The sequence below is a fragment of the Piliocolobus tephrosceles genome, chromosome 16, assembly GCF_002776525.5.
Source record: "Piliocolobus tephrosceles isolate RC106 chromosome 16, ASM277652v3, whole genome shotgun sequence".
NCBI lineage: Eukaryota > Metazoa > Chordata > Mammalia > Primates > Cercopithecidae > Piliocolobus > Piliocolobus tephrosceles.
This window is the reverse complement of record NC_045449.1, coordinates 4,540,364-4,564,580: the sequence shown is the minus strand read 5'-3', so window position 1 is coordinate 4,564,580 and position 24,217 is coordinate 4,540,364. Positions and strand designations below refer to the sequence as shown.

At 51.9% G+C, this 24,217-nt stretch overlaps 2 protein-coding genes across 13 annotated transcripts in view; one reads left to right on the top strand and one right to left on the bottom strand.

Moving 5' to 3' along the window:
• Positions 1-795: 795 nt before the first annotated feature.
• ARRB2 (arrestin beta 2) lies at positions 796-11,900 on the bottom strand. Of its 11 annotated transcripts, none has more exons than XM_023184483.2 (16): positions 11,581-11,735; positions 7,567-7,597; positions 7,276-7,410; positions 6,584-6,644; positions 6,427-6,471; positions 6,010-6,206; positions 5,336-5,395; positions 4,867-4,934; positions 4,605-4,740; positions 4,281-4,365; positions 3,942-4,014; positions 3,016-3,022; positions 1,996-2,079; positions 1,823-1,902; positions 1,654-1,744; positions 796-1,348 (listed from the first exon to the last, which is right to left on the bottom strand). In XM_023184483.2, exons 1-15 carry the CDS (start codon positions 11,601-11,603, stop codon positions 1,666-1,668), a joined length of 1,164 nt encoding a protein of 387 aa, XP_023040251.1. In that variant the 5' UTR covers positions 11,604-11,735; the 3' UTR covers positions 796-1,348; positions 1,654-1,665. The 11 variants fall into 11 exon arrangements, with proteins under 11 accessions (XP_023040251.1, XP_023040252.1, XP_023040246.1 ...); XM_023184484.1 differs by having other exon boundaries at positions 1,654-1,708; positions 11,581-11,732; XM_023184478.1 differs by having other exon boundaries at positions 2,885-3,022; positions 11,581-11,730.
• Positions 11,901-15,474: 3,574 nt separating this feature from the next.
• Positions 15,475-24,217, top strand: part of PELP1 (proline, glutamate and leucine rich protein 1) — a 30,065-nt gene continuing 21,322 nt past the window's right edge. For both annotated transcript variants that reach the window (XM_023184622.2, XM_023184621.2), the window contains exon 1: positions 15,475-15,935. In XM_023184622.2, the coding sequence (XP_023040390.1) occupies positions 15,537-15,935 (399 nt within the window). In that variant the 5' untranslated portion in view covers positions 15,475-15,536. The remainder of the gene's footprint in view (positions 15,936-24,217) is intronic.

The window sequence follows — 24,217 nt, the reverse complement described above, 5'->3', positions numbered from 1 at the left end:
GGGGGGGAATGAATTAAGGTTTTGTTTCCTTCTACTGCTATACTATGCCTCATACCTTGTAGGGACTCAAATCAAGATTGTTTGTGGAATGAAGGAAGGAGCTTTAGGAGGAAGGCTGGGCTCCATGAGTGGAAGCAGATGATGGAGGTGAGAATTGTTCATGGAGTGGATGCTAACTCCCTCCAGCCTAGCCTGGGGCTTCAGTCAAGCCTCAGCGAGTCCCTGATGAATGTCCCAGGAGCAGCACTAGGATGTGGTCCCTAGGACAGGGCCCCATATGACGTTCTTGCTGCCTAAGCCTCAGCTTCTGTGTTAGAATGTAGGTACCAGACTCCAGAGACGTCCTGTGGCTTTTCTGGTGAGGCCCGCGGTTGTGGCCCCACCGAGCCACAGGAGCGCACTGCTCGAGCAACCATAAGGAACAGTGGAAATGAACACGACTCGGTCACAACAGGTCACAGGTGGTCATGCATGTCAGCCGCAACAGGGAAGAGCCTGCCCTGGCTAGCTCCTGTGAGCATCTGTCTGCAGGCAGGTTAGCTATTTATGACCCCTATAAATGACTGAGTTTACTCTGTGGTCTTATCAAGCCTCACCCCTGAGTTTGGACTAAGTTAAGTTTTGATGTTTACCTTGGAACACAGCCACAGCACAGTCATCCCATAAGCATTTACTGAGAGCCTCTGTGTCAGGTGCCTTTTGGGTGCAGAAGAGAGACTGGGTCCTCCCCCACAAGCTAACAGGATCATGGACAAGCACAGTATAGACTCTCTAAACACTACAGAGAAAACACACTCATGCTTAGTAAAAGATTTATTTTTTTCTTTATGCTCAGAAACAAAGAAACAGCCTTGTCCACAAAGGGTCTCCTCGTGAAGGAATGGGGGACACAGAGTGATCATGGGAGGTGTTTCTGTGAGGTTGAGTGGGAGTTCTGTCTCCCTCTTTCTCTCCTGTCACTCCTCTTTTTACTGTCCCCTTCCAGAAAATTTAGGTATGAACACAGCTTGCCACCCACTGCGGGGCTGGAGAAGCAGAGCTGCAGTCAAAAAATTAATGCCCACATTTCAGCAAGAGAGGGTCCAGTGCGTATCATGGGGGGTGCGGGGGAGAGAGTGAAGGGGTTGGTTGAAGAAGCTTCCAGGTGGAGGGGAAGGGAAGAGAGGCTGGGACAATCCCCCGGCGACAGTGGGGATCTTGGTCCTGCCTTCACCTCTCCCAACCCCATCCCCTGCCTTCTTCCCGCCCCGCTTCCTAGCAGAGTTGGTCATCGTAGTCGTCATCCTTCATCCCCTTCAGCCGAAGCCGGGCAAAGTCCTCAAACACAATGTCATCATCTGTGGCATAGCTTGGTGGTGGGAAAGAGGGGTGTGAGGTGAGGGCTTCTGACTCTTTTCCCAGCCCCCCACTCCCTGCCCTCCCCCAGGCTGGGCCTCTGGGACAGAGACGTTCGAACAGCAGTGGGACCAGAGGTATTCACGGGAAGGGACAAAGAAAAGGCAGCAAGAGGCAGCCTCACAAGGCTAAGGCATCTTGATTTGATGCTGCAGTCCCCTTCTCCCCCCAAAACGCAAGGAAGAGGTACGAGGGCAGATTTGAATGTTGCAGGAATCTTTGTCCCAAGAGGGTCAAGTAGGGGAATGAGTTTCTTACTTGGTATCAAATTCAATGAGGTTGGTGTCCACAGGGACGTCTGTCTCTCGAGCAGCTGGGGGGACGGGAAGAGGGAGTGTGGGGATGGGTGCTGGAAGGGCCAGTTTTCCTCCACTGGCCCTGCTTCAGGCCCTCCCTCTGAGGGCGTGGGGTGGGTGGGTGTGCTCACCTGACTGGGGTCTGGGGAGGGGGGTGTGGTCGTGGGGCTTGGGGTGCATAAGAACAAAAGGCAGCTCCACAGAGACATCCCTGGGGAAGGGGAGAGGGATCGTGAAGAGGATGACGACACAGGACTAGCGAGAGCCAGTGTGACCCCCACCCAGGCCCCCCGATGACACTCACCCGCCTCGAGACACCACCAGCTTCACCTTGACCCTGTAGGACACCAGGATTCCCAGCACCTCCTTGTTGGCACCCTCCTTCACGCTGCAATTGACGGTGGTGGAGTCAGACCAGGGCCCATCACCCTGTCACCTGGCCCACTGTGGGGTTCCCACGGGGCCTCTGGGCAGGACCACAAACTCGCACAGGCCGGCGGGGCCCCAGCAGCCCAGGCGTGCGGTTACGCTACAGTGCGCACTGCACTCCCCGTGCAGAGCCTCCTGTGGTTTCTCTCCCGTAAAAGCTGACGTCCTTCTCCGCTAACAGCACAGCACCGTCTGGCTCTCCATTAGCCCCTGACCTCACCTCCTCCTCCTCTCCTGCTACTTAGTTCTTCTCGCTAAGTTGCCTTCTGGGCCTGCTGTATGTGGCTGTGCAGTGAGAACCCTGAACAAAGGCACCGGGAAAGATGAAATCCAGTCCTCTGTGAAGCTGGGGACCTCCAGGGCTGCTCCTGCCCGAGGGCACGATAGCACCTCCCCATTCCTCCAACACTCCAGGCTGCCCCACCTCTGAGTCTTTGTTTTTTCTCTGCCCAGAACCCTCCTTTCCTGCTCACCCAAGTTGCTTACTTCCGCTGGGTCCTTACTCCGAATTCCCCCTTTCATCTCACTGCCCCCCATCCCTCTCTTCTCTGCCTGGCTTTTTCTCCTCCATACTTGTCACTAAACCTGCTGTCCAGTGGCCACTGATCGGATTTGTCTAGCCTCCCTCTCCTAGAATGTAAGAGTTCTTTTTGTCTCTTCTGTTCACTGTACATCCCTGGCACCTAGGATAGAGCCTGGCACATAGCACTCAACTGACGTCTGGCCCCTGGCCTGCAGGGGACCCGCCCCAGCCCCACCCTCACATGGTGCTGGAAGCCAGGTTGGTGTCCTCGTGTTTGAGTTTCCCATCCAGGGCGAGACCCCGCTTCTCCCGGTTGTCACTGAGCAGCGGGGTTATGGTGTACACCTTACAGAACGTGGAGCTGGGAGATACCTGGTCACTGGGGGTGGGGACAAGAGAACAAGACGCTTCAGGGGGCTGGACTGGGTGAGGGGCGGCCTATCACCCCCAAGCAGCATCTCCCCTTCACTAGTCCCTTCTCTCTTTGGGCACAGGTCACAAGGGAGTAGGTTTTGGCTCAACATGCTCAAGAAAATTAGCAGCCCAGAGGTGCCTGGCTCTAGAGGGAATACCCTTTTAAGTGAAGATGGTGGCTGGTCATGGTGGCTCACGCCCATAATCCCAGCACTTTGAGAGGCCATGGCGGGTGGGTCACTTGAGGTCGGGGTTCAAGACTAGCCTGGCCAACGTGGTGAAACTTTGTCTCTATTAAAAATAAGCCAGGACGTGGTGGCTCATGCCTGTAATCCCAGCACTTTGGGAGGCTGAGGCGGGCGGATCACGAGGTCAGGAGATCGAGACCATCCTGGCTAACACGGTGAAACCCGTTTCTACTAAAAATACAAAAAATGAGCCTGGCGAGGTGGCGGGCGCCTGTAGTCCCAGCTACTCGGGAGGCTGAGGCAGGAGAATGGTGTGAACCCGGGAGGCAGAGCTTGCAGTGAGCCGAGATCACACCACTTTACTCCAGCCTGGGCGCCAGAGGGAGACTCCGGCTAAAAAAAAAAAAAAAAAATAAATAAATAAATAAAATAAGCCAGGTATGGTGGTGCATGCCTGTAGTCTCAGCTACTTGGGAGGCTGAGGCAGGAGAATCGCCTGAACCCGGGAGGTGGAGGTTGCTGTGAGCAGATGTCGCCCCATTGCACTCCAGGCTGGGCAACAAGAGCAATAACTCCATCTCAAAAAAAAAAAAAAAATAGTGAAGATGGCTCAGGAAGAATTCTTCCCCCACCTCACACTCTCCCGATCCTGCTCTTCTCCCCTAGACTGGGACCTGGGTCTCTCCTGATACTCACTCTTGTTCGAGTTGAGCCACAGGACACTTGTACTGGGCGGTGCTGAAGAGGCAGATGTCGGCGTACTGTCTCACTGTGGGGGGGGACGGGGTCAGGCAGCTCTGGATGGAGCACAAGCCACCCCCACGACACAACTCCAGACCCCTTGGCGTGGCCCCCATGCTCCCCGCCCGGAAGCAGTAAACACCGAGGCTCCCTGGATCATTCTGGAACAATCTAAATTCTTTGAGCCCTGGTGGGTCTCCCACCCTGGGAAATGGCCTGGGCTGAGATCACACCAGGAGCCACCTGTGCAGTAACGCCCTCCCCAAAGACCCCTTTCCAAACCCCACCTCCTACCAGAGACTTTGATCTTCTTGACGGTCTTGGTGGAGTTGTTGGTGACGTGGACATTTACATTGAGGGGCTCCCCATGGTAGTACAGCTTTTGGGGGGAGGGGGTCATGTGAATTGGATCTGGTTTTCACTGGTCCCATCATCAGTGTGTCCCCAAACACAGACACATTGTTCTGGCCCCCTCCCCTCAAACCCAAGCATACGGCAACTCTCCACACCCAGCCAAGGCAACCTCCTTTACAAATGTCATCTTGACGTGTGGTTTTGCCCCCCCACCCCTGGGTCTAAACTGCACTGTGGCATCCACGTCACCCTGTCACACCCCACCTCCTTGTCCAGGGAAGCCTCGAGGTGCAGGGACCGGTCAGACATGAGGAAGTGGCGTGTGGTTTCTGCGGAAGGCTGGGGGCCGGGTTTCTCGGGGGCGAACTGCACCTTTCGGATCACCAGCCGCACAGAGTTCCTGGGATGGGGGTGGGGGCAGAAGGGGGTCGGTCCTCAGATACCCAGATCCCTACTCCTCCCCTGCACGGGGCCTGGGCTCCTGGAAAGCCTCCTCTTACACCATAGGGGAGGTCGCTTCCCTCACCTTTTGTGGCTTTTCTCTTCTAGTGACTTAGCACAGAAGGCTCGAATCTCAAAGTCTACGCCGCAGGCCTCGGGAGGGGGAGAAAAGGCCACATCTTACCCAAGGCTCCCGCCACCATCACTCCCCTTCCTTCCTCCCGCTTCCCTCCTCTTGGGCAGGGACTCTTGCCCCATTGTGGTCTCACGACCCTGGCGACTGAGTCTTCTTCCTCTCCAAAGCCCCGAACCTGGCAGAGGCTTGGTCATGGTAGCGCAAGGGGAGCCCCCATCCCCAGATCCATGCAGGTCCAGAGAGCAGGAGGCAGGGTCACACGTGCACCACCATACACACCCCACTTCCACAGGGACGCTGGCCTACCCTCGGCCCCACCCTGGCATCTCGACAGTTCACCCTCTGGCTCAGCTGTGCCTCCAGGCTCCTGCTGGCCCCTGTCCTGCCCTAGGAGCCCTCAGAGCTGTTCCTCCCATACCTTCCCTGTGTCCTCTGGTCCTGGCTGCAGTGTGACAGAGCATGGAAGATTCTGGGGTATCTGTGGCAGAGGAAAGAGAAGACTTCAGTTCTTCCAGAAAGCCCCCAGATCTTCCTCCAAATCTCAACTTGCGAGGCTGGAGAGGTTGGGCGCGGGGGCTCACACCTGTAATCCCAGCACTTGGGAAGGCCGAGGTGGGTGGATCACCTGAGGTCAGGGGTTCTAGACCAGCCTGACCAACATGGCGAAACCTCATCTCTACTAAAAATATAAAATGAGTCATGTGTGGTGGCGCACGCCTGTAATTCCAGCTACTCAGGAGGCTGAGGCATAAGAATCGCTTGAACCCAGGAGGCAGAGCTTGCAGTGAGCCAAGATTGTGCCACTGCACTCCAGCCTGGGCAACAGAGTGAGGCTTTGTCTCAAAAAAAAAAAAAAAAAGAAAAAGAGGCTGGAGAAAGGACTCCTGGGGATGAGAAAGGAAGAAGGAAGGGACCCAGAGAGGAAGCAGATAATCAAGGACTTCCTGAATGCATGGGGATCCCGAAGGGAGGTGGATCTAGGGTCCCTGCCTCACTGTTTCTTCCAGATCTGCCCATAGCGGTCCCTTACCCCCACCCCAGACAACAGTCCCAGCCCAGCCCCCGGCCCTCAGAGGGCAGGGGCATCCTCACGGTGAAGAAGAAGGGGTGTGCATGCTGGCCAAGCTTCCTCAGCAGCCGGTCCTGCAGGCGGGTGGGGGGCCGGGGCGGGTTGGGCACTGGGGGGAAGGCCTGGTAGGTGGCGATGAACAGGTCTTTACGGAAGGACAAGCCCAGCACATCCAGGTCTTCACGGCCATAGCGGAAGGCGCAGGTGAGGGTCACAAACACTGGCAAGGGAGGGTGAGATGTGCGGTCAGGAGCCCCACTTCCCGAGTCCCCCAGCACCTAGCAGCCGCTGCTCCTCCCTCAGCAGCATAAGACTTGCCTGAACCCTACTCCTGGCTTCCACCTCCAGCCTCCATCTCTCTGGGGTGCCCTTCCAAGGCCAGCCCATGTCACTTCCCTAGCCCCCACTTCCCCTGAGCCCCCTGGACTTGGGGCCAGTACCTTTGCGGTCCTTCAGGTAGTCAGGGTCCACAAGCACCACGCCATCTAGGAGGGGGACACACCATCTCACTTCCCGAAAGAGCCGCTGCCCCCTTTCCTGGGCCCGGGAACTTCTCCCCTCTTGGGGAATGAGCTGTCCCTTTCTGGGAAATCTTACCTACAGGGTCCACCTTGTCCAGGTGATCTACGAAGTCCCGCTTGCCCAAGTACACGGTGAGCTGAGGATGTCAAGGGGTCACAGGGGAGATTGGGGAGGATGGCGACAGGGGCATCGGAGCCCTCACAACTGGCTGCCCTGCCCAGGGATCTCCAGGCTGGGCTATCAGGAAGGAGTTTCTCCAGGTTTCCTCCCAACAGTGTTGGACAGTGAGGGTGGCGGCGTTTCTCAGACTAGTGGGCCTTAAGGCTTTTTAGCTGCCCCCTAATCTCTGCACACCTCTCCCCACCAGCCCGGTGTGTGTGTGTGTGTGTGTGTGTGTGTGTGTGGCCTCAGCCCACCCAGTCAGGTGTGCATGTGAACATGTATGTGCATGTGTGTATGTGTGTGTGTGTTTGCATCCTCAGGGAGGACTCAGTCCAACCAGCGAGGTGTGTGTGTGTGTGTCTGTGTGTGTGTGTTTGCATCCTCAGCCAGCCAGAGGGGTGTGTGTGTGTGTGTGTGTGTGTGTGTATTTGTGTCTGTGTGTGTCCGTGTGTCTATGTGTGTGTGTCTTTGGATCCTCAGGGAGAACTCAGCCCAACTAGCCAGCTAGAGAGCAGCTGCCACCCTCACGAGGTCTCCTCAAGGGGCCCCAGGATAAACAGGCCATAGCCTGGGTGGGGCTGTTAACTTTTCCCAGCCCCACACACCTTGGATTGGCCCCTAGGAGGGCTACAGGCACATGGCTTGCTTCTGGCCTCCTCCTCTGTGGTCTGCTTGGGGACCCAGGCCTGCCCCACCCAGCCTGTGGCTGGCTCAGGCTGAGCAGCCTCTGCGGCAAGGGGCTTCAGGAGGGAAGGAAGTCGGCTCTTAGCTGTCACAGGAAGTGGGGAGCTAGGGGTTGGGGATCATCTTTGGGCAGGTTGGGGATCGTCTAGGGGAAGGCTGGGCTTTGTTGGGGCCCAGGGAGGGTCGAAAGGGTAAGTGCTGTGGAGACTCACCTTGCAGTTAGGGCTTGACTTCTTGAAGACCCTAACAAAACAGAAAGGGAAACCCCACTGCCTCCCTCAGACTCAGCAGGGAGCCCACACCAGGACCCTCTCCCTCCCAGGCCTCCTGCCTGAGGCTGCAGGGCTTTGCCCAGCTCTGCCCCTTTCCCCTTCTCCCGGAAGGTCCTTCCTATTTCTAACATGGCGGCAAGGGGAAATGCCCCTTCTTTTGTCCACCCTCCTTCGTCCCCGTCCCTCCCTAGTAATGGCCACTGGTTGCCCTAGGAACCACCCAGGCTCTTCCCAGAGGACCAGAATGGGCAGGTTGCCGCCGTGTCTGGGTAAGACCTAACCATCTTTCCATCTGGTCTACAGCTCTGACAGCTGGAGCATATAGGAGAGCAATGACCCTGGCCTTTGGCCCTCAGTTTCTACCATAGGCCCTACACAAGTTTGACTCTATTCTGCTCACCTCCAACTGTCCCCAACTCCGACCTCAACAGCTTAAAAGCCTATTTGAAGGCCCAGCCTTTAGGAAGCTGACCCAGCACAGACTCTGGTCACTCCTTGTTTTGGGTTCCTGTCACACTTTGTTGATGTTTTACTTGTGGTGTGGTAGCACACACGGACAGTTAGCTGCCACCCTCCTCAGACTGTGAGCCTCGGAGGCCTTATTCATTTAGGCATCTCCAGCACAGTGCCACCCATATCATGAAGATGCTAATGCTGCTAACATTTCAGAGTGACTACTCCATGCCCAGCACTGTTCCACGTGTTTCAAATGTGTCATCTCTTGTAATACTCTGTTTTTTGAGACGGAGTCTCACTCTGTTGCCCAGGCTGGAGTGCAGTGGTGCGATCTCAGCTCACTGCAACCTCCGCCTCCCAGGTTTAAGTGATTCTCCTGCTTCAGCCTCCCAAGCAGCTGGGATTACAGGCGTGAGCCACCACGCCCAGGTATGTTTTGTATTTTTTTTTTTTTCCAAGATGGAGTCTCGCTCTATCACCAAGGCTGGAGTGCAGTGGCGTGCTGTCAGCTCACTGCAACCTCCACCTCCTGGGTTCAAGCAATTCTCGTGCCTCAGCCTCCTGAGTAGGTGGGATTAGAGGTGCCTGCCATCATGCCTGGATAATTTTTTTTTTCTTTGAGACAGAGTCTCACTCTCTCACCCAGGCTGGAGTGCAGTGGCGCGATTTTGGCTCACTGCAACCTCTGCCTCCCAGGTTCATGCCATTCTCCTGCCTCAGCCTCCCGAGTAGCTGGGACTACAGGTGCCCGCCACCACGCCTGGCTAATTTTTTGTAGTTTTAGTAGAGACAGGGTTTCACCATGTTAGCCAGGATGGTCTCGATCTCCTGACCTCGTGATCCACCCATCTTGGCCTCCCAAAGTGCTGGGATTACAGGTGTGAGCCACTGCGCCTGGCTGCTAATTTTTATATTTTTAGTATAGATGGGGTTTCCCTATGTTGGCCAGGCTGATCTCGAACTCCTGACCTCAAGTGATCCGCCTGCCTCAGCCTCCCAAAGGGCTGGGATTACGGGCTTGAGCCACTGCGTCTGGCCTGTATTTTGTAGTTTTTTAGTAGAGACAAGGTTTCCCCATGTTGGCCAGGCTGATCTCCAACTCCTGACCTCAGGTGATCCACCCACCTCAGCCTCCCAAAGTGCTGGGATTACATGCGTGAGCCACTGCGCCCAGCCTTAGGTTGCAGTGAGCCGAGATTGCGTCACTGCACTCCAGCCTGGGTGATAGAGCAAGACTCTGTCTCAAAAATAAAATAAAATAAAATAAAAATAAAATAAAATAAAACCACCCAGTGATGGAGGTCCTAATGTCTCTATTTTCCAGGTGAGGAAACTGAGGCAGAGAGAGGTTAAATGTTTTAAGGTCACAGAGAGAGTAAATGGTGGGAATTAATAGAAACCAAGGCGATCTGGCTCCGAGTCCATCCTCTCAATCAATATTACACTATCCATCTCTGTAGTTGGCATCAATAGTTTGTTTAATTGAAGGGTATTCGCTTTCCAGTTGCTGAAACAATTTAAGCCTGGACTCCACCCATTGCTGGGAGGGTAAGGAAGTGTTTGGCAACCCCAGTGATCTGGCCAATTGTGAGCCTGTTCTTTGAAGCATCACCTTACTCCTTCCAATCCACTCTGCCTCAACAGTGATCCCTGGAAAGGATCCTCAGATAGACAGCAGAACGTGAAATCCTGCCAACTAGCCCATCCTTCCTCCAACTCTACCACCCCGTTCCCAGAGGACCCCAGTGGGCAGGTTGCCGCAGTGTCTGGGTAAGACCTAACCATCTTTCCATCTGGTCTACAGCTCTGACAGCTGGAGCATATAGGAAAGCAATGACCCTTGCCTTTGGCCCTAAATGGTTTCTACCATAGGCCCAGTTTCTGCTACAAATTCACTTGTCCCTTATTCCCAGAAAGCCAAGCTGTCCAAAGATTATAAGGTAAAGGGTATGGAGGCCGCCAGGTATTCCTAACCAATAAAAGAGAATAAACATCGATATGGTGGCAGCTAGAATAAACATCCTATCTTTTGTCCCAACTTGGGGGCTGAGTGCTGTGGCATCATCCAGGTTCTCCCTCCCCTTTGCTTCTGGTTTTCCTCTTTGTCCCAGGGTGTCCTCCCATTAGGAGTCCTGGCACAGGGCTGTGACAGCCACAGTCAGTGGGCCAACTGGAGTGTGGCTCTGGGGCAACTGCCCTGGAGCAGCTGCAAGGCATCTGCCCTTTGGATCCTAACCCAGCCACCTCCTGCCAGGCTGAGGAGGAACAGCGCGCAGATACTAGGCTGGCCAAGGAGGCAGAGTGTGGGGATGACCAGGGAGGTGCCCAATGGGGGCAGGGGTAGCTGAAGCAGATGTCCTTTCACACTTCCTGCTATTCTCTCCATTTCCTGTGGCCCAGAATTTGATGGAGGTGAGGGAAATTGGGTCAAGTCAGCAGTCCCCTTTGGTCCCACTCCTTGAACCACATAACGGAAATCAGGGGCCTCCCACAAGTCAGCAACTTCCCCTTTCTCTGGGATGTTTAAACCCTAATCCAGGACACCAATCATCTCTCTGATGATCTCTTTCTGATACTCATCTACTTGATGCTCAGAAACCTGGGTTCTCATACTCTATAGGTTGGAAGTGGGGTCGATATGATGTTTTGCAGAGCAAGCCAGAGCTCAGGACCAATTCCCTATTCCCGATCCCCTCTGGGTTGAGGCCTACAGCCCCAACCTTTCTGTCTTTTGCTCCTGCTCCCCTGGGACTCAGGCATTCACCCCTTACCCCTTGGGGGTGTTGAGTCACAACAGGAAGTGGATTTTGCTAGAGACCAAAAAAGAGAACTCGGGGTATCAGTGGAAGGAAAGAGCCTCGATTGCACAGAAAACATCCGGGGAGTGGACGCGCGCCCAGCGTGAATACTGCCTCCCCCACCCCCAGCGAGAGGGATACGATCTAGTTTCAGGGAGGGTCGGGCTCTCCCAAGATGAAGCTGTTGCTCCTGGCAACCCAGGGGAAGGTAGAAGTTTGGATGAGGAGCCACCCGGCCCTCGGGACAGGTGTGGGCAGCGCGACTACCTGGGGGATATTGGACAGGAGGCTTTGCATTGGCTTGGCACGAGTCTGGAGGGGATCCCCCCTCCCGGCATCCAGCCTCCCCGTACATGAACCCTCGGGGCCAGCCACCTGCTCCTTCCTCCGTCCCTGCATCGCAGCCTGCCCAGACTCCTGGGAACGGGAGAGCCCAGTAGTCTGGCCCCACATCGCTGAGAGAACCCCGACACCGGTTTTTCTGATCCCCCTCAGGCCTCGCTTTCTGCAGGGGCCCGGGCATTTTCCCCCCAACCTCATTATCCTCGAGGACCTGCGCGCGTGCGGCCCCGGATGGCTGTCCCTAAGGACCCAGGCGTCCGGCCCCCAGATCCTCTCCGCTGCGTCCTCGTCTGGGACGGTCCCAGCCCCCGCCCCGAGCCGCCGCCCATGCCCCGCCGCGTGGCCCCACCTCCCTTACCTGGTCCCGGGTTTCTCCCCCATGGTGCGCGCGCCCGCCGCCCGCTCGGTTCGCGGCTCGCTCGCAGCCTCCTCGCCCGCTGCCAAGATCCCTGCTCCTCCCCGCGCCAATGCGCACGCGCGCCCTCCGCGCTCTCGCCTCTTCCCCCTCCCTCCCGGCCCCGCTCTGGTCTGGGGGAACCGGGGCCAGATGCGTCAGCCGGATCGCGCGCGCCGCGGCGCTGCCCGCCCTCTCCTAGCAGACACGCGGGGCCATTGGCTCCGCCCCCAGCCCTTCGCGCTCCGTCCCAGCCGGGGAGCCCTCCCCGGCGCGCGGGGCCCGCTCCCGCTCTTCCCGCCCATCTCCCCGCCCCGCCGCAACCCCTTGAAACCGATTGGACCCCCCTAAACCAAGGCGCCCGCCTTCCAGGGGATCTAAGTCTTTCGATTGGCCCTCGGCATCCAGAACCTTTAGGAGTCTCCTCCCCTTTGTTTGCTTTCTCAGTGGCGGTGGGGGCGACCCGGCTGTTGGGGGCGGTGGAATGAGCTGAAGCGCCGTCTGGGAAGGAGGATGGTGGGGGGGGGAACACGTGGGTGAGCAGTTCAATTGCGTGATGCTTGCTTCAGTGCGCGCCGCTCACCTGCTCCACGCGGAGCGTGCCGCCTTCTGTGGCCAGTCCTCCCGCTGCTTCACCGCAGCGTGTCAGCTCCTCCTGGTGTCTACATTTGATCTTCGCAGGATTCCCTTTTCCAATGTCTCTATCCATTTCCTTCACCCACCCATCCCAGCTAACATCCACTCACTCACTCACTCCCATCCATCGGTCCATCTATCGACCCACCCATCCGTGCCTATTTTATGCTATTCACTATGCCAATCGATGGGGACACATGAATTACCATGGCCCCTGACTTCCTAGAATAGTTGAGGAGACAGGTACACAGGTATTACCCAGGAATGCTGTTACAGAGGTCTGAGTCAGAAGACACAGCCGCTAACAGCGCTCGGCCCGGGCGGGGGTGGAGGGAGTGCAGGCTGTCCAGAGCGGAGAACATATGAGGACAGTCTTTCTGAAGGATGTGCATAAGTTTTTTTTCTTTTTCTTTTTTTTTGAGATAGAGTCTCGCTGTGTTGCCCCGGCTGGAGTGCGGTGGCGCGATCTCGGCTTACTGCAACCTCCGCCTCCCGGGTTCAAGCAATTCTCTGCTCAGCCTCCCAAGTAGCTGGGATTACAGGCGCCTGCCACAAAGCCTAGCTACTTTTTGTATTTTTAATAGAGACGAGGTTTCATCATGTTGGCCTTGCTGGTCTCAAATGCCTGACCTCGTGTTCCACCCGCCTCAGCCTCCCAAAGTGCTGGGATTACAGGCGTGAGCCACCGTGCCCAGCCGGGCAGAAGTTAAGACAGGGCATTCCAAAGAGAAAGACAAGGCACATCCTGTTGCGTAGTGTTGGTGGGGAAGCCTGGAACAGGTTGTGGAGGATTTTGTATAGCAGATGAAGGGCGAGACTGAGGGCCCTGCAGAAGGACATGAGGAACCAGTAGTGGTTTTTAAAGCAGAGGGGGCTGGGCGCAGTGGCTCACACCTGTAGTCCCAGTACTTCGGGAGACCGAGGTGGGCTGATCACCTGAGGTCAGGAGTTCCAGACCACTCTGGCCAACATGTTGAAATTTAGGCTATAATCCCAGCTACTCATGAGGCTGAGGCAGGAGAATCACTTGAACCTGGGAGGCGGAGGTTGCAGTGAGCTGAGATCGTGCCATTGCACTCCAGCCTGAGTGACAATAGTGAAACTTCATCTCAAAAACAAACAAAACAAACAAAAAACCTCCAAAAACCCAAAAATGAGCCAAGTATAGTGGCTAGTGCCTAGAGTCCCAGGTACTAGGGAGGCTGAGGTGGGAGGATGGCTTGAGCTGGTAGGTCAAGGCTGCAGTGAGCTGTGATCGTGCCACTGCACTCCAGCCTGGGGAAATATCTTTTCAGCACCTTTTATGTACCAGGCACTGTTCTAGGTGATGGGAATAGCATAGTGTAGGAGACAAGAGCCCTTTCATGGAGTTTGTATTTTAGGCAAAAGAGATAGTTAATAAATAAGAAAGCAAATAAAGTTCTGGTAATGACATGAATTATAAGCAGGGAAATATGATGGAGGCTGATGGGGGTTGGAGTGGGAGCCACCTAAAAAGAAGCCCTCTCAGGATGGCAAGATAGTGTCAGTTACACAGGATCAAAGGACAGTTTCTCCAGCAGAATCAGCAACACATGCAAAGGTTCTGATGTGGGAATGGGTTTTGCTGGAGAATAGAAAGGCGGCTAGTTTGACTCAAGAAGAGAAAGAGAGAAGGAAAGTTGTACTTGTGGTATGTGTTGAGGTCGGGGAGGTGGGTATGAGTCAGATTGGGTGGATTCTTGTAGGCATCAGTGAGAAGATGGGATTTCATTCTCATCACATTTGGAAGCCACAGAGGGGTTTAAGCAAGGAGTGACAAGAACTGGTTTACATTTGAAAAGACCCCTTTGGTTGCTGTGTGAAGGGACTACAAGGGTGCCAAGAGGGAAGCAGACAGTAATGAAGGCTTTGTAATAGGCTATTGTAAGAGGCTAGGTGAGAGTGAATGGTGATTTGGACCCAAGTGGCAGTGGAGATGGAGAAAAATTAACGCTGTTGGGTTAATGTATTTTGGAGGCAGAATGCCAGGACTTCAAGGATTGGGGATAGGAGGCAATAAGAGGAAAAATGGGCGAGGCGGGGTGGCTCACACCTGTAATCCCAGTACTTTGGGAAGCTGAGGCTGGCGGATCACTTGAGGTCAGGAGTTTGAGACCAGCCTGGCCAACATGGTGAAGCCCCGTCTCTGCTAAAAATACAAAAATTAGCTGGGTGTAGAGGCGGGTGCCTGTAATCCCAGCTACTTGGCAGGCTGAGGCAGGAGAATCACTTGAACTCAGGAGGCGGAGGTTGTAGTGAGCTGAGATCGCACCATTGCACTCTAGCCTGGGTGACAGAGCAAGACTTCTCAAAAAAAAAGGAAAAATGATGACTCTTAGATTTGAAACTAATAATCACAAAGTACACAAAGATAGAGGTATTAGCGTGTTCACTACAGTGTTCGCATTAGCAAAAAGCTGGAGCAGCCTTTAGGTATTCAGCAATAGAATTATTAAACCATGGTGCACCCATTTCATTCATACTACAGTTTTAAAAACAGCATAAAGAAGGTCATGAGTGAAAAAAAGCCACACGCAGACCCCAATCTCGTAAAATATTCATTTATGTGCTTGTGCATAGCCTAGTATTAGGAAACTATACAGGCTACTGGGACAGGGCCTTGCGGGGATGGACAGTTTTTCTTTTCACTTTATACCCTTCTATACTGTTTGAATTGGCTTTTGCAAGGCGCACATCTCATATGATTTCTGAAGTTGCAAATGTAGTTAAAAATATCCGTGATTTCAAGTTACCCAGAGAGTTACTGATTCCTGCGCCGGGCGCGGTGGCTCACGCCTGTAATCCCAGCACTTTGGGAGGCCTAGGGGGGCGGAACACCCGAGGTCAGGAGTTTAAGACCAGCCTGACCAACATGGTGAAACCCCATCTCTACAAAAAAACAAAAAATTTTGCCGGGCGAGGTGACGTGCGAATGTAATTGCAGCTACTCGGGAGGCTGAGGTAGGCGAATCGCTTGAACCCGGGAGGTGGAGGTTGTGGTGAGCCGAGGTCGTGCCACTGCACTCCAGACTGGGCCACAGAGCGAGACTCCGTCTCAAAAATAAAAAAAAGACTTATTGATTCCTACAGCGAAGATGTCCCGAGACTCCGTTCGCTAAATGGAAATCATTCGGACTTTGGCGCCTTTTGTCCGGACCACGTGTACCTTAAACATCACAGGACCGCCTCGGACACGCTCACCCTCCATCACTCCAGGAACCCAGCACCCCGGTGCCTCGGCGCCCAGCCTGCTCTCGCCGCGCATGCTCCTTCCCAGCCTGAGCCCGCGAGTCCAGTCTGCCTTCACCCAGTGCGCAGGACCGCAGCCCCCTCCCCACGCCCACTCCCCAGTAGGCGGCCGTCGCGGTGTGTTTGCGTCATCGCGCCACGCCACCACTGGAGCCCGGGAGAAGATGGCGGCAGCCGTTCTGAGTGGGCCCTCTGCGGGCTCCGCGGCTGGGGTTCCTGGCGGGACCGGGGGTCTCTCGGCAGTGAATTCGGGCCCGCGGCTCCGCCTGCTGCTGCTGGAGAGTGTTTCTGGTTTGCTGCAACCTCGAACGGGGTCTGCCGTTGCTCCGGTGCATCCCCCAAACCGCTCGGCCCCACATTTGCCCGGGCTCATGTGCCTATTGCGGCTGCATGGGTCGGTGGGCGGGGCCCAGGTGAGTCCGTGGCCCGCGTGCTCGCGGCCCTGTGGGGAGGTTGGCGCGGCACCTGTGCACCGGGATTGCGGTGCGGTGCAAGTGCGATAGGGAGGTTGAGGGAAGGAGAGCTGCGGACAGAAAGGGGATCCAGGTATCATTCCGGACGGGATGCACATATTTCTCCTTCATCGGCCATGAGTTCCTCCAGGGGAAAAATGGGCCTTATTTTTCTGTTGTTAGTCTATCGGTCGGCACACAGGAATCGATTAGGTTCCAGGCCAGGTCACTCACTAGTTGTATAATCTAAAAGCCTCTTTTTCCTCTGGCAGTATCTGTTTCGGTGATTATTTTGACTGACTTAATGACGCATTCAACAATAAACATTTTCCGACCTCTTACTGAGGGTAAGATACTGTACTAGGCTCTCCGGTTACAGACGTGGTGGCGGTATACAAAATGCTGCGAAACAAGATGAGAATTGAATATCAGGGGTCTCTAACCTTATCTGAAGACTGGCAGAGATTTTCCAAAGGAACCGGCGTTTAAGCTGAGACCCTAAGGATGAATAGGGGTTGGGTAGGGAAAAAAGATGGGAGGGGCTGTTCAGTCAAAGGAGAGCTTATGTGGGAAGGCCCTGTGGTAGGAAGGAACTGGAAAGAAGGACATCGTTCCTGGGGCTCAGATGTGGAGGGGAAGAGAGTCGGTACAGATGAGACTGGAGAGGTGGGTAGGCAGTGGTCGGGTCATGCAGAGCGTTTTAGGCCGGGTTAGGAGGCTTTGGATTTCTATAAGAATGGAATCTAATATCCATTCAGTTCTGCAAGCTAGACTCTCAAGTAATTCTAAACTCTTCTTCATACACCTCCATATGCAATCTATCAAGTCCTGTTGATTTTATCCTTTGAGTAGTTTTCAGATCTGTCCACTCTTTTCCATCTCTTTCTCATTGCCCCCAATCTAGCTTGAACCCGCCATCTTGTCCACGTGAAAGCACTGATTCTAAGAAGGCATATTTCTGGCCCATAATAGCTGCTGCTTTAACAATCTCCTATCCTCCTCCCTCTCCCACTAAACCTCCCCCAAATTCTACCCATCCTTCAAGACCCATATACAGGAGATCTTCTGTGTCCACCCTTCATTCCTGGGACCTTCCCAGCTCTATGCTACCTTCCAGGAAGACGGTTGTCACAGCCTGCTGGGTGGTTCAATAACCTTAGCCCCGGATTTATCACAGATAACCCTATCTGTTTGTCTTTAACATTACTCTGCACAGTTGAGGGTGACAAAACTATATCTCTGCTATCTCAGCCCAGTATCAGATGCTGGAGCTGATTCTGTATTTTCTCTTCTCTCTGAATTCCCCTCTTCTAATTTATGTGGTTTTCATCAGTCAGTTATATTACAGCGGGTTTTTTTTTGTTGTTGTTGTTGTTTTTTCTGTTTTCTTTATCTCACAATAGTCCTGGAATTTTTTTTTTTTTTTTTTTTTTTTGAGACAAGGTCTTACTCTGTCACCCAGGTTGGAGTGCAGTGGCATGATCTTGGCTCACTGCAACCTCAGTTTCCCAGGCTCAAGGGATCCTTCCACCTCAGCCTCCAGAGTAGCTGGGACCACAGGCACGCGCCACAGTGCCTGGCTGAATTTTGTATTTTTGGTAGAGACGGGGTTTTGCCATGTTGCTCAGGCTGGTCTCAAACTCCTGAGCTCAGGCGATTCACTTGCCTTCACTTCCCAAAGTGCTGGGATTAGAGGCATGGGCCACCATGCCTAGCCCCCCAGAAATTCTTTTTATAAGTATTTATGAAATATTACCTATCCTGCCTATAAATGTGTGATTTCTTTCATCTCTTTCAGGACTTCCTCTCCTCCCTGAAAGTCAACTACATGAACTTAACGTCTTGCTTATTTTTCTTAAATGTCTGAAGTCTAGTAGAATTTTGAGTAAAGAAGCTAAGTGATGTGGGAAACTAGGGCCCCACTTTAATATTTCCTGTGCTACATTTTTAGATACATCCTGCCTTGAATTTTTTTTCTACTTGTGTTCTTTGAATTGGATCCTCAATACAAGGGATTATGTGGAGGGTTTCCTTTCCTTCCCCAAAGGTTTCATTCAGCAAACATTTATTCAGTGTCTGTTATGTTTTAGGTACTGTTTCTCGTCTCTAGGTAGACAAATAAGACATGGTCCTTTCTCTCAGAGAATTCCTAGTCTAGTTAAGATGAGAAATGAAAGTCAGCAAATAGACCTGGAGCTTGCGAGCAAGGGTGATCCACTATTTGATCATCTGCCTGCCAACTTGTCTTTGCCACAGGTGCTACAAGTTCAGTAGTTCCAAAATGGAACCATCCTAGCACAGTGCTCCGTATCTAGCTTGGAGTATATTATAGCAACAATCTTCTAACGGGTCTCCTTGACTTCAGTCTTACCCTCTTTAATCCTAGCTGGAGTGAGCTTTCTAAAGTAAAATTCTCATCCTGTTTGCAGCTTTTAAAAATCCTTCGGCCTGTGGGCGTTCTTTCCTCAGAGCTTTTGTACTTACTGTTCTCCTCTTGGAATCCCTCTCTGTGCAGCGCTCCCCCCCAACTCCCATCCTCGTTCCCAGTCTTCTCAGTTTGCTTATTTGTCACTGCCTTTGGGATATATTTCTTGGCCACCTATGATTGACTGCTTTTTATCCTATTGTTTGTTTATTTATTTCACATATGCTTACAGCTTCTCTCCCCATACTCGACAAGTCTTTGATTTGTTTTTGTATGTAATTAATAAAACTTATGTAAAATTTCAGACATAAACAAGTAATATTTTCACCACCCCACCCTATGCTGCCCCCATCACCCAAATTTAACAGTGATCACTTGCCAGTGTTATTTCGTTCCTCCCATACCTTGGCTTTTTTTTTTTTTTTTGGTGGAACTTTGCTTTTTCTCTTTTTTTGAGATAGGGTCTTGCTCTAACTCAGGCTGGAGTGTAGTCACTGCAGCCTTGGCCTCGACCTCCCAGGTTCAAGTGATCCTTCCATCTCAGCCTCCTGAGTAGCTGGGACTACAGGTGTGCTACCACCCCTGGCTAATTTAAAAAACAATTTTGGCCGGGCGCGGTGGCTCAAGCCTGTAATCCCAGCACTTTGGGAGGCCGAGACGGGCGGATCATGAGGTCAGGAGATCGAGACCATCCTGGCTAACACGGTGAAACCCCGTCTCTACTAAAAATACAAAAAACTAGCCGGGCGAGGTGGCGGGCGCCTGCAGTCCCAGCTACTCTGGAGGCTGAGGCAGGAGAATGGCGTAAACCCGGGAGGCGGAGCTTGCAGTGAGCTGAGATCCGGCCACAGCACTCCAGCCCGGGCGACAAAGCAAGACTCCGTCTCAAAAAAACAAAAAAAAACAATTTTGTAGAGTTGGGGGCTCTGTATGTTGTCCAGGCTGGTCTTGAACTCCTGGACTCAAGTGATCCTCCTGCCTTGGCCCCCTAAAATCCTGGGATTACAGAGGTGAACCACTGTGCTCAGCCTGGTGGGCCATTTTAAAGCAAATCCCCGAATGTCATTTATCCTGTATATTCTTTTTTTTTTTTTTTTTTTGAGACGGAGTCTCGCTCTGTCGCCCAGGCTGGAGTGCAGTGGCCGAATCTCAGCTCCCTGCACGCTCCGCCTCCTGGGTTCACGCCATTCTCCTGCCTCAGCCTCCCGAGTAGCTGGGACTACAGGCGCTCGCCACCTCGCCCGGCTAGTTTTTTTGTATTTTTTTTTATTAGAGACGGGGTTTCACTGTGTTAGCCAGGATGGTCTTGATCTCCTGACCTCGTGATCCACCCGTCTCGGCCTCCCAAAGTGCTGGGATTACAGGCTTGAGCCACCGTGCCTGGCCTATCCTGTATATTCTTTTGAAGGACAGAGACAGTGTCTTGTTCTATCTTCTACACCTCAGCCTCCTGAGGGGGGAAGGGATTATAGGTCTCCGCCACCATACCCAGCCAATTTTGTATTTTTTGTAGAGGTGGAGTTTCACCATGTTGGTCAGGCTGGTCTCGAACTCCTGACCTCAAGTGATCCTCCCCCGCCACCCGACCTCCCAAAGTGCTGGGAATACAGGCGTGAGCCACCACACCTGGCCACTTTTTGTCATATTTTAGAGTGTACTCCAACTTAAATAAAAAAATCTTCCTGCCTCAGCTTCCCAAAATGTTGGGATTACAGGGATGAGCCACTGAACCTGGCCTACCTTTCTATTGGATCATTTTCATCAGCATATAGCTCAAAACTTCACCCTCGGCCAGGCATGGTGGCTCACGCCTGTAATCCCAGCACTTTGGGAGGCCAAGATGGTTAGATCACAAGGTCAGTAGTTCAAGACCAGCCTGGCCAAGATGGTGAAACCCATCTGTACTAAAAATACAAAAATTAGGGGGGTGCAGTGGCAGGCATCTGTAATCCTGTATTCCCAGTACTCAGGAGGCTGAGTCAGGAGAATCGCTTGAACTCGGGGCGGAGGTTGCAGTGAGCCGAGATGGTGCCTCTGCGCTCCAGCCTGCGCAACAGAGTGAAACTCCGTCTCAAAAAGAAAAAAAAACTCACCCTCTAGGGCTGGGTGCAGTGACTCACATCTGTAATCCCAGCACTTTGGGAGGCCGAGATGGGTAGATCATTTGAGGCCAGGAGTTCGAGACCAGCCTGACCAACATGATGAAACCTCATCTCTACTAAAAATACAAAAATTAGCTGGGTGTGGTGGCACAAGCCTGTAATCCCAGCTACTCAGGAGGCTGAGGCAGGATAATTGCTTGAGTCTGGGAGGCAGACACTGCAGTGAGCTGAGATTGTGCCTGTGAACTCTGGCCTGGGCAACAGAGGGAGACTTTGTCTCAAAAAACAAATCACCCTCTAACTACTGCCCCATTTGCCATTTGTGTACTTCCTTTTATGGCAAAAACTCCTTAAAAGTGTTATCTGTACTTTTTGTCTCTCATTCTTTTTTTTTTTTTTTTTTTTTTGAGACGGAGTCTCGCTCTGTCGCTCAGGCTGGAGTGCAGTGGCCGGATCTCAGGTTTATGCCATCCTCCTGCCTCAGCCTCCCAAGTAGCTGGGACTACAGGCGCCCGCCACCTCGCCCGGCTAGTTTTTTTGTATTTTTTTATTAGAGACGGGGTTTCACCGTGTTAGCCAGGATGGTCTCGATCTCCTCACCTCGTGATCCTCCCATCTCGGCCTCCCAAAGTGCTGGGATTACAGGCTTGAGCCACTGCGCCCGGCCTCTCATTCTTCTTTTAGCATTACTTTGAAATAACTGAAAATTTACAGAAAAGTTGGAACAATATTTGAAAGAATTGCAATATGTACTCTTCTCTTAGGTTCTCCTTTTTTTTTTTTTTTTTTGAAGAGTCTTAGGTCACTGCAACCTCCACCTCCCGGGTTCAAACAATTCTCCTGCCTCAGCCTCCCAAGTAGTTGGGATTACAGGCCTGTGCCACACACCCTACTAATTTTTGTATTTTTAGTAGAGACTGAATTTCGCTATGTTGGCCAGGCTAGTCTTGAACTCTTGACCTCAAGTGATCCACCTGCGTCGGCCTCTCAAAGTGCTGGCATTACAGGCCTGAGCCACCGCACCTGGCTGGATTTTCTAGTTTTTAAATGCATATTTATGTTATTCTGATAATGACAGATCTCCTAAACTATCATTCTGAGAATAACATAAATGCACATTTAAAAATTGGAGAATTCTGGGTGAAGAGGATACAGGAATTCTGTCAAATATTTTTTCTGGGTCAATTTAGGAGTAAGTTGCGGATATGATGTCCTTTTACTTTGACATATTTTAGTGTGTATTTCCTTAAAAACAAGGACGTTTTCTTATATAACCACACTCCATCATCATGATCGGAGAATTAATATTGGCACAATAAATTATTTAACCTGCAGATCTTTTTTAAGTTTTGCCGTCAGTTCTCCTAAAGGCACCCATTATAACAACAACAACAGCAACAAAATTTCTAGTCCAGGATTTAATGCAGGGTTACACATTGCATTTAGTTTTTTGTTGTTGTTTGTTTTGCTTTTTTTTTTTTTTGAGACAGTCTCACTCTGTCACGTAGGCTCAGTGCAGTGGCATGATATTGGCTCACTGGAACCTCTGCCCCTTGGGTTTAAGCGATTCTCCTGCCTTAGCCTCCCAAGTAGCTGGGATTATAAGTGCCTGCTACCATGCCCGGCTAATTTTTTATTTTTATTTTTATTATTATTATTTTTTAGTAGAGATGGGGTTTCACCATGTTGGCCAGGCTGGTCTTGAACTCCTGACCTCAGATGATGCACCCACCTCGTCCTCCTGAAGTGCTAGCATGAGCCACCGTGCCCAGCCCGCATTTAGTTATAATGTCTCTTTAGTCTTTAATCTGAAATAGTTCTTCTGCCTTCGTCTTATGATATTGATATTTTTAAAGAGTACAGGATAGTTATTTTGTAAGATGCCCCTCAGATTAGAATCTAATCATGAGGAAACAACAGACAAATTAAACTGGAGCTTTGTGCTTTTTCAGCAAGAAGACTGCAGAAGTCGTCCAGGTGCAGTGGCTCACGCCTGTTATCCCAGCATGAGATTCAGAGGCTTAGTGGGGAGGCCGAAGTGGGAGGCTCACTGAGCACAGGAGTTCAAGACTAGCTTGGGCAACATGGCAAGACCCCGTCTCTACAAAAAAGAAAAAAACCCTGCAGAAATGATGTGTCATTCTTGGTGCATCTTATCAGGAGCACGTGTTCTAGGTTAAGCGGGTCTCTGCCAGGTGTTTTCACTGTTATAACGGTATGATGTTTTTCATTTGTAAGTGTCTTGGGGGGAGATAATGTGAATGTCTTAGATCTTGTCAACCTTTCACCCACTCATTTTAACATCTATTAAAGGTTCTTCCCTGAATGGATTATTACTATGATGGTTGTTCCGTTGAACTCATTACATTCAGGCTTTTAGCCTCAATGCTGCGGAAACAACCCTTTGCTGGGTGAAATGGTAACTCTTGAAGATCACTGGTGTCCATCAAGACATTAAGTTCAAAGGTCAATTTGGGTCATCATATTTGACTTATGTGTACCATTTGATACAGTTAATTATACTTTCCTATTTAAAAAACTGTCTTTACTTGACTTCTGGGATGTCTCTCCCCTGTCTTTTTGTTTTTGTTTGTTTGTTTCATTGAGACGGTCTCGCTGTGTTGCCTGGGGTGGAGTGCAGTGGCGCGATCATAGCTCACTGCAACCTTGATCTCCCAGGCTGAGGCAGTCCTCCCTCCTCAGCCTTCTGGGTAGCTGGTTAGCTGGGACCACAGATGTGTGTGCCCACACCCAACTAATTTGTTTGATTTTTAGTAGAGACGAGGTCTGGCTATGTTGCTGGGGCTGGCCTTGAACTCTTGAGCTCAAGCAGTCTTCCCACTTTGGCCTCCTAAAGTACTGGGATTATAGGCATGAGTCACCTTGAGTCATCTCTCCCAGCTCCTCTCCTCTCTTGATTCTCCTGTTACCATACTGGTTACTCCTTTCCAGTAAAGACTGATCCCTCCTCACCTCTGTGACCTCTGAAGGTTTGAGTGCCTACAACAGTGCTTGCACTGTTTCTCTTCTCTCTTTGTTCTCATTCCCTTGGTGAACTGATATCAGTCTCAAGGCCAACAACTCCTGAGTTTACATCTCCGGCCAGGAGTTCTCTTCAGACTTGTCTACCCAGTGGCTATTTGACATCTCCATTTTCATGTTAAATACACATCACGGATTGAACAGCTCTGAAACTGAACTCCTGATTGTCACTACAAAACCTGCTTCTCCTGCATTAGTTCCCTTCTCGGTGAATGACAGCTTCATCTTTCTAGTTGCTCAGCAAAAAACCTTGGTGTTATCTTGGACCCTTCTTTTTATTTTCCACCCATATCCAATTTGATGGCAAATCCTGTTGGCTCTGCCTTCAGAATACATCCTGATTTTGACTGCTTTGTATCTCCACAGTTACCACATTCTTCAAGCTGCATCATCATTTGTCTGGCATGTTACAGTAACCTCCTACCTCATCTGTGTGCTTCTTCCTTCTCAACAAGACAACACAAATGCTGTTGGTTTAAAAAAAAAAAAAAAAAAAAAACAAACCAGAAGTCAGATATTGTCACTCCCCTGCTCAATTTCTCTCTCCCCTTCACAGCTTTTATCTTATTCAGAGCGAAAGTCTGTAATCACCTATATGGCTCTGCACAGTCTGGCCCCACTACTTTCATCGTTAGTTACTCCTCCCCACCTTGCTCACTTTTCTCCAGCAACAA